The sequence below is a fragment of the Gadus macrocephalus genome, chromosome 18 (genome assembly GCF_031168955.1).
Source record: "Gadus macrocephalus chromosome 18, ASM3116895v1".
NCBI classification, from domain to species: Eukaryota; Metazoa; Chordata; class Actinopteri; order Gadiformes; family Gadidae; genus Gadus; species Gadus macrocephalus.
In genome coordinates this window covers 621,533-631,642 of record NC_082399.1, presented here as the reverse complement: position 1 = coordinate 631,642, position 10,110 = coordinate 621,533, and the positions used below count along the sequence as shown (strand labels likewise).

Genomic DNA, 10,110 nt, shown 5'->3' with positions numbered 1-10,110 from the left:
GATTTAAAATTTCGAGACTTGCGTTTCATTCTCTTTTGCGACACTTCTGGTGTTAAGTGGCAAATGGTTTTAAACTGATTGTCTGTTGTCTGGTTTCTATAACTGGTAAACTCGCGATCGCTTCCATGAAAAGGTGGTTCCTTTCCAACATATAAAAGACAGCACTGTTTAAAATGAATTTGACTCTACTTTTCATAACAACGTCATTGCGCGACGGTGAGTATTGCTGACCTCTAGCGTCTCTACCGTGGAACTACAGTTTTCCGATGATGGACTACAATAGCGCTCTTTCGATCATGCACTCTTGTTGCCAACAGTGAGAATCACTTAGGTCGGACTTGGCCAACGGGAATATTTTAGCCCACTTGAATCCCAATTCACATGGGAAAAAAAGTGAGGCTAAACTTATGTTTATGTTGAAACTGCCCCCTAGTAGTCTTTCTTAAATGTGAAGTTGGCATTTTCTTTTCCTTTCTTCTCTTCTTCTGCTTTACCGCGTCTCTCATGTGTCTTCACGTAGAGTTCGTAAACTTCGTCGGTGGCCTGTTGCTTTAAATATTGCAGCCGTAAAGAATTATGGGTTGCAAATATCTCCTTTCTTTCGTAACGGTTGGTCTGGAGTAACCAATGGTAAAGGTGGGTTAACGGATGCATCGAGGCACCTTTCCTGAGCATTTTTAGAACTAGAACTTTTCCTCTAAGTATTGCCCGGTCATCTCGTTAGGGAAGATATTTTCGTAAGATAGAAATGAATCCGTAGAGGCCCAAGGTCTTACCACGGAACCACAATCCATGTCGGATATTCTATTTAAATTTGAAGACTTGCGTTTCATTCTCTTTGCGACACCTCTGGTGTTAAGTGGTAAATGGTTTTAAACTAATGTCCTTTTGTGTCTCTGACTGTTTTTCCTTATGTTGATCTTGTTTCTATAACTGGTAAACGCGCCATCGTTGCCATCTGTTCTTGTTGTGGCCCGGAAGGAACAGAACTGGTCCGGGTTTGGCCATCTCATCCTAAACTCAGGTGCTCTTCCACAACACATTGCTCCGTCAGGTGGGACATCACGTGACCAAGGCCCTGGGGGGCGCGCTGCATGCGTGCTGCAGATCGGAGGTAAGCATCTTCATCCCATTTTAAACCATGCACTTCATAGACGTCAATATTTAAGATATATAAACGCGACACATCAATATCATATGGCTGCTTGGGAGATGTTCTTCAAAATGCTCTGTACAGTACAAAAAATATCATTCTTTATTAGTTTAACAAAACAACCAACCATTAAAGAAAGCAGAACGCTTGCTTGGTAAAGGAAAATAGAAATGACCGAACACCAATAACTGAAGTAAAGTAAAGATTTCATTGGAATACCAACTCTACAGGTCTGATATCAGACAAAACTTTAGTAGGCTAGTCATGACAGTAAAATGCAGCAATTCACAATAGCCTTAATTTGTAATACATACTCAGTATATATAATAATATACATTGATGGCAGGTCACTTTGACATTCCTGACAATACATTAAGTACTGTACCATGAGCATAACCTACAAGATGACGGTGGATTCATGACCAACTACAACTAGGCTCCAGAGGTGGAGTCCAGATGTTCAAAGTAAATGTCCCGCCATACACCCTGTCACGGGGGGGTTTTACTTTGACACTGAACAGGGAACGTTCTCTCTGGCTATAAAGGCTGAGTGATCAACATTACATGATGTGTCACGTTACATTACAGACTACAGAAGGACCTCGGGGGTCTCGTTATGACTCCGAACTGTCACGTAAATAAAAGGAGACGCTGATTAAAGAACGGCTTGTGCAGAAACAGTGACATCACTGAACAGTAGGGGGCAGTGTATCACCACATCATTCATTGCCTAAAAAGATTTGTCGTTCGACTCCAACTGTAGATGATCTACTTCCTGCTTAAAAGATGCGTTTGCTCCATCCAATAGTGAAAATAGTGTGTTGACCCATGCTATAAATGATCCAGTGTGGCACAATGCCTAACAGGCACTTGTGTAAAACAAAAATAAAGTGAATGAAAGGCTCCAGGGATATCCAGTACATCAACGTTTCAACACACTTCCTCTAAACCTTAATATCTGTCAATATGAGACAGAATGGTTTGGCATCGGCAGTACATGCTTCAAGACCTCATGATGGACACTTTGTGAAGCTTAACCTTTCCATGGTTAGTATCAAACAGGTTAGGAACACAAAGCTGCCTGGAATACAGTGTGGAAAATCAGCACAGGAAAAGTTTGTGTTGAATAATAAATCGAAACAGCTCAACAGTGAGCGTCCGTTGGTCGGACCAAGGAGACCCATTCCCCAAGCGGCCTGATGGCTCAGCTGGACAGACATGGTCGTTTGGTGTAGGTGCTGTAGGGTTTGGTAAAACGGTATCGTCATGATGAATCATCTTTATCTCTGAGTGTCTCGTGTTGTGTCACTTTGTTCGTCCAGACGTGGTTCTGTGTGGAACTCATTTCCTTTGGGGTTTGGTTGTGGCTTAAATGAGGTTGATGGAATGGATGAAACACGAAGGAAACACTGGAAAACATGAACTTTTTCTTGTATATTTTCAAACCAACTCAAGGTGCCCTTACTGACTTAAGTCCCTCAACTTCTCACCTCCAAAGCAGAGGCCTCACTTGAACTGAGTGCATTATGATTGACATTTGAAATACTTTCAAGGACATGTTTTCCTCTAACAGTGGCTTGAGCGGGTTCACCAGCTGAGCCAGTTCCAGAAGATCATCTCAGGTGAAGAAGGGTATAAGAGGAACATCTCGGGATATCAGAGGAAGATCTCGGGTGAGGAAGGATATCAGAGGCCATGCTGGGGCCAGGAATAAGATGTGTCATGACTGCACAAATGCAAAGCTCTCTGCAACCACAAAGTGGATTGCAGTGCCCCGGCCCTGATTGCTTTCTCTCAGACTGCTTCTGCTACAGGGTTACGCACTTACCACAGGATGCAGCTTCCCACGCACCACTGGGGACCAGTATATAAATACATACTGGGACAAAGGAAAGAGACAAAAGGTCTCAACACTGCCAAATCTGCTTCCTAATTATACATGTCACATGGTCTATAGTTCTGTTGCCGTAGATTCAGATTATTCCGTAACTGTACACTGAGCGAGATCAATTACAATCGCAATGACGGAGATTGGTAAAGCAAGAAAATCAACGACGTTACTCTCTTTCTGTGGCTCAAAGCCCTTCTGTGATCCAAACTCCTTTATCCAGAATATACCGTATAATCCAAACTCCTTTATCCAGAATATACTGTATAATCCAAACTCCTTTATCCAGAATATATTATTAAAATAAAAGACACTATTTATTCTTAGCATGCCATTTACCAATAAACATGAATTCAAAAGAGTTAAATGAACATGTCCTAATCTTGGCTCCTCAGATCCTGATTCCTGCCCACTGGACCCTTCTAGAATGCAGTCACGAGGACCCAGAATATTATTTAAATCATGTTAAATCAAAACACCTGAAAGAAAAGTGACATGGTGTGCGATCAGAAGGCATGTGTAAAGCTGACAGATTTTACGATGTTACACACACGACAATATGGTCTATAGAGATATATAGAGGGACTAAGACGGTACGCTACTCACACAATATAGAGACACACGATACATTCATATATGTCAACACATAAATATGTATATATACACGTATATATTCATATGTCTACAGATATATCAAAGGAGGACTAAATAGTGCCGTTAATGATGTGTCTCTGACGTGTCTCGCGGATTAACGCTCATGCTGTGGCGCCACCTGTAGGTCATATATAGATGTACAGCATATATACTGTACATATATATCTATACACTGTACATACATAGATGTACTATATATGCACAGTATATATGTACAGTATATAGATGGTCAATATATATGTACAGTATATAGATCAACAGTATATATGTACAGTATATAGATGTTCAATATATATGTACAGTATATAGATGTACAGTATATATGTACAGTACATATAGATGTACAGTATATATGTACAGTATATAGATATACAATATATAAACGTACAGTATATATGTACAGTACATATAGATGTACAGTATATATGTACAGTATATAGATATACAATATATAAACGTACAGTATATATGTACAGTACATATAGATGTACAGTATATATATGTACAGTATATATTTGTGCAGTACATATATATGTACAGTATATAGATATACAGTATATAGATGTACATATGTACGGTATATGTGGCGTTCCAAGTGGGAATGTGTGCAAAGGAAGTGTTTCCATGGCGCCCAGTCAAACCTAACTCCCTTTGTGACCCAACTTATGTCTACCTAACATATGCAAGTTGAGATATGATATACTTATACCAACTATAAGCTAAATCAAATATATGTTTAATGTATACATGAAAAGGGGACACATTAAAGCACAACGGCTCCTCACTTGTGAACGGTCTCCAGTGGGTTGGGTCATGAGACTTCTCTATCCAGTCAGAACCCTTCCTATTCGTCGACTCCCAATGCTTCTCTGGATTGCAATCGTCACTAAAGTATACCAGTCGTGGTAAGACGTGTCTGATACGACACACACTCAAGAGGAGTGGGTGTGGGGGCTCCGGAGACGGGAGAACCGCTGTAATCTGAACTGGATGCCTTTATTTACATCTGCACATTCCTCTGTCCCCATCTTGCAAATGATGACTTTAACCATGTCTTCTCTCCTGAAACATTCATTGGATTCTGAATATCGTTTCTGAATATATTCAGAGTGTCAGCATGTCCCCCGGTGTCGTTAGGGCGGGGTAACTGGTCAGGCCGCTGCCCCTGGATTTAGATGAACCTTCAACATTACTCGGTTTCCTAGCCAGTAATCAAGAGTACATGCCTTTAAGTCACTGCAAATTGGCCTTTTGAACTGGTTTAAAGTCCATCATCACAAACATATGTTGAAAAATGTGTCTGATATGTTGGTCAGTGGTGATGCTTTTATAGTGGAGCATTACACCACCCGTATAGTGGAGCATTACACCACCCGTATAGTGGAGCATTACACCACCCGTATAGTGGAGCATTACACCACCCGTATAGTGGAGCATTACACCACCCGTATAGTGGAGCATTACACCACCCGTATAGTGGAGCATTACACCACCCGTATAGTGGAGCATTACACCACCCGTATCTATAGAGATGACATGGTGCTGCCTTTATAGTGGAGCATTACACCACCCGTATCTCTGGAGATGACATGGTGCTGCCTTTATAGTGGAGCATTACACCACCCGTATCGCTAGAGATGACATGGTGCTGCCTTTATAGTGGAGCATTACACCACCCGTATCTCTGGAGATGACATGGTGCTGCCTTTATAGTGGAGCATTACACCACCCGTATCTAAAGAGATGACATGGTGCTGCCTTTATAGTGGAGCATTACACCACCCGTATCTATAGAGATGACATGGTGCTGCCTTTATAGTGGAGCATTACACCACCCGTATCTATAGAGATGACATGGTGCTGCCTTTATAGTGGAGCATTACACCACCCGTATCTCTAGAGATGACACGGTGCTGCCTTTATAGTGGAGCCTTACACCACCCGTATCTAAAGAGATGACATGGTGCTGCCTTTATAGTGGAGCATTACACCACCCGTATCTAAAGAGATGACATGGTGCTGCCTTTATAGTGGAGCATTACACCACCCGTATCTAAAGAGATGACATGGTGCTGCCTTTATAGTGGAGCATTACACCACCCGTATCTATAGAGATGACATGGTGCTGCCTTTATAGTGGAGCATTACACCACCCGTATCTCTGGAGATGACATGGTGCTGCCTTTATAGTGGAGCATTACACCACCCGTATCTCTAGAGATGACATGGTGCTGCCTTTATAGTGGAGCATTACACCACCCGTATCTCTAGAGATGACATGGTGCTGCCTTTATAGTGGAGCATTACACCACCCGTTTCTCTAGAGATGACATGGGGCTGCCTTTATAGTGGAGCATTACACCACCCGTTTCTCTAGAGATGACATGGGGCTGCCTTTATAGTGGAGCATTACACCACCCGTATCTAAAGAGATGACATGGTGCTGCCTTTATAGTGGAGCATTACACCACCCGTATCTATAGAGATGACATGGTGGTCTCTTTATAGTGGAGCATTACACCACCCGTATCTAAAGAGATGACATGGTGCTGCCTTTATAGTGGAGCATTACACCACCCGTATCTAAAGAGATGACATGGTGGTCTCTTTATAGTGGAGCATTACACCACCCGTATCTCTAGAGATGACATGGGGCTGCCTTTAAAGTGGAGTAATGCACCACCCGTGGTGGTGCATTACTCCACCCGTATCTCTAGAGATGACCTGGTGGTGCTGTGGGAGGGGGCATTGACATATACTACACTAATACAAACAGAACAAGGCCTTGACAGGGGGATACCGCTGGCGTGTCTCACTACAGTAGGACACACACACACACCCGGGTCTAGAGTGTGTGGGATGGCCTCAGAGGGGGGGGGGTCGCGGCTCCTGGCCGTGAGTCTGGCAGTGGCCATAACTCTGGGTTATGAGTGTGTTCCCAAGATGGATGACATCGCTCTGCGCTGGCTGCAGAGACAAGGCGACAATCCAGGGTGGCAATGAAGATGCTGTATTGTACTGTGTGTGTATGTGTGTGTGTTTGTGTGCACTAGTGTACTGAGCTTGTGCACAGGGGGATTAGGAGTGTGCACGTGTGGTCAATTGTACGTGCACACTCCTTTTATCCTACGAGTGGATCAATGAAAAGGGCCACTCAGAGTGCAAAGATTGATTTCAGGCCGGTTGTCAAACTAAATTCTCAGATGGAATGTCTCCGTGCTCCTCTGGTCTCCGGACTCCGTCTGTCTGGAGTCGGAGTCTCCGTGAAGAGGTCCCACATGGACATTTATCCTGCAGTTTGGTCTGCGCTTTCATACAAAACGTTAAGTACTTAAAAGCGACGGCAGGTCTTTTTGCGTACAAAAGCCTTAGAGGACGTTAACTACGGCCCATTTTCTCTGAACTTTCGGGGATCAATTCGCCGTCGGCCGTGCGGCAGAGGGGCGTCGCCGGGGTTGTGCTGTAATCTGGGGTTTGGCCTCGTGTTGAGGGGGTGGAGCGGACTGAGCCTCACCCCCTCACACTCAGGGAATGTGGTGGAGATCTCAGGTCACAAATGACATGTTGGATTGGAACCAGTGGCACCAGTTAGCCTTCTAAAAAAAACACAAAATACCCCAATCTGAACCCTAATCTGAAATCTAATCCCAATCTGAGCCCTAATCTGAACCCCAATCTGAACCCTAATCTGGACCCTAATCTGAACCCTAATCTGAACCCTAATCTGAACCCTGACGTATGAAGAACAACAATGTTGGACAGAGCGGGAAGATGGAACAATGTGGCAGTATGGTGAGAGAGAAGACTTGTGATTCAAGATCATGTGTGTGTGTGAGTGTCTGCTCAGATCAGAGTGTGTGTTTGTGTGTGTGCTCAGTGTTTGTGTGTATGTGTATGTGTGTGTGTGTGTGTGTGTGTGTGTGTGTGTGTGTGTGTGTGTGTGTGTGTGTGTGTGTGTGTGTGTGTGTGTGTGTGTGTGTGTGTGTGTTTGCGTGTGTGAGTGTCTCAGTGTTAAGGTGCTCAGCTCAGAGTGTGTCTGTGTTTTTGTGCGTGTGCTCCGTATGTGTGTGTGTGTGTGTGTGTGTGTGTGTGTGTGCGTGCTCGGCCCAGTGTGTGTTCACTCAGCAGTCGGGGAGGGCGGGGCCAGCCTTGGCGAGCAGCTGAAGCCGGTGAACAGACATGACCGGAGGAAGGAGGATAAGGAGGCGGGGCACAGGGTCGCTTCTTCCTCCTCCGCCTCTGCTCCTCCTCCTCGTCCTCTTCCTCCTCTTCGTCTTCATTTGTTCCTCACGGGGGCCCCCCCCCCGGGCCCCAGGCGGCCCTCGCGGGCCAGCTGCTGGTTGAGCTGGCACAGCTGGCGCAGGAAGCCGTCGTTGGGGCCGATCTCCCGCTTCAGCCGCACGGTGGCGATGGCGGCGCGGGCGTCCATCTTGCGGCGCAGCATGAGGTAGGCCAGCACCATGGTGGGCGAACGGCTGAAGCCCTCCCGGCAGTGCACGTACACCTTGCCTGGAGACACACACGCACATACGTGCACACACACACGCAGACGCAGACACACATAGACGCAGACACACAGACGCACACACACACACGCACACACACACACAAAGGGATGTTCAATTAGAAGAAAAAGGAAGGTTGTTGTTTGCTGCATAAAAACATTTGGTCGCTTTTCTCAGTTTCAGGTCTCTGGGAACTGGTGATACTTATTGCACGTATTCATGATAGTATTGCCCAAATAATTACTCCATTCAGCAAAAAATATCAACCTAGAAGAAAGCAGCAAAGAAAGCAGTTGTTCACCGCAGCCCCAGATGATTGTGATATTAATAAAACCTGCTGGGCTTTTTATAAATTACCGGGACACCAGCAGAGAAAAGACAAAGGTGTGTGTGTGTGTGTGTGTGTGTGTGTGTGTGTGTGTGTGTGTGTGTGTGTGTGTGTGTGTGTGTGTGTGTGTGTGTGTGTGTGTGTGTGTGTGTGTGTGTGTGTGTGTGTGCGTGTGTGTGTGTGTGCGTATGTGTGTCTGCGTGTATGTGTGTGTGTGTGTGTGTGTGTGTGTGTGTGTGTGTGTGTGTGTGTGTGCGTGTGTGTGTGTGTCTGCGTATGTGTGTCTGCGTGTATGTGTCTGCGTTTGTGTGTGTTTGTGTGTGTTACACAACTGATGTGACAAAACTTTTCCAAACTCGGATTGAGTTCTCAAACTCGGAATATTGCGTGACGGTCGTTTTGTCACGCTAAAACAAATAAACCGCAAATAAAAACAAATGAATCCGGCCAAAATTATTTTTGGAGTGTTCATGTGTAGTATATACTAAAACAATTATTCACTTTGGCGAATAATTGTTAAATAACAGACACTGAAGACACAATAACAGACATTGACACAATAGCAGACACCGGCTACAGCTTGTGGACATGACCCCCTATTGAAGGATCAATCCTGTCATGCGACCCTTCACAAGGGGCCCTGACCTGTGACCTTTGGTCGGAGCTCAGGGTCACAGGGAGGTGACCTCGTTAACTAGCGTCACACAGAGACATGACTTGATCATCATCATTTAAATCATTTGATTTCAATATTTCATCTACATTTTTGTATTAAATAAATAATGTACATTGTACCGCTCAGGGAACACAGTAACACACAGTAATATCCTCTCCCTCTCTCTCTCTTCTCTCTCTCTCTCCCCTCTCCTCTCTCCCTCTCCTCTCCCTCTCCTTTCCCCTCCCCTCTCTCTCTCTCTCTCCTCTCTCCCCTCTCCCTCTCCTCTCCCTCTCCTCTCTCTCTTTCCTCTCCCTCTCCTCTCCTCTCTCTCCCTCCTCTCCTCTCTCCTCTCCTCTCTCTCCCTCTCCCCTGTCCTCTCTCCTTCTCCACTCCTCGTTATGCTGGAGCCAGCAGCAGATCTACGGCCAGCTCCACTATGGATTGCCGGGGAATTAGGATGCTTCATAATTGCTCCAATGTGTCCAAGCTGACATGAAATCCATGCCATAAAACACAGGGTCCAGGACACCAATTAAAAAGACATCCCCCCTCCCCTCTCAGACAGAGAAAGAGACAGAGAGACACAGAGAGAGAATGAGAGAGACAAAGAGAGAGACAAAGAGAAAGAGACAGAAAGAGACAGAGACAAAATGAGAGAGAACGAGAGAGGGAGAGAGAGAGAGAGGAGAGAGAGAGAGAGAGAGAGAGAGAGAGAGAGAGAGAGAGAGAGAGAGAGAGAGAGAGAGAGAGAGAGAGAGAGAGAGAGAGAGAGAGAGAGAGAGAGAGAGAGAGAGACAGAACGAGAGAGGAGAGAGAGAGAGGGGAGAGAGGGGAGAGAGGAGAGAGAGAGAGAGAGAGAGAGAGAGAGAGAGAGAGAGACTAGAGTTCAAGATGGATGCCAGCAGTAGGATACCTCCTCATCAT

The 10,110-nt window shown here is 45.1% G+C and overlaps 1 protein-coding gene across 1 annotated transcript in view; it reads right to left on the bottom strand.

The window, feature by feature from the left end:
• Positions 1-5,452: 5,452 nt before the first annotated feature.
• Positions 5,453-10,110, bottom strand: part of dusp3a (dual specificity phosphatase 3a) — a 9,522-nt gene continuing 4,864 nt past the window's right edge. The window contains exon 3 of the mRNA XM_060037761.1: positions 5,453-8,204. Within this exon, the coding sequence (XP_059893744.1) occupies positions 7,972-8,204 (233 nt within the window). The 3' untranslated portion in view covers positions 5,453-7,971. The remainder of the gene's footprint in view (positions 8,205-10,110) is intronic.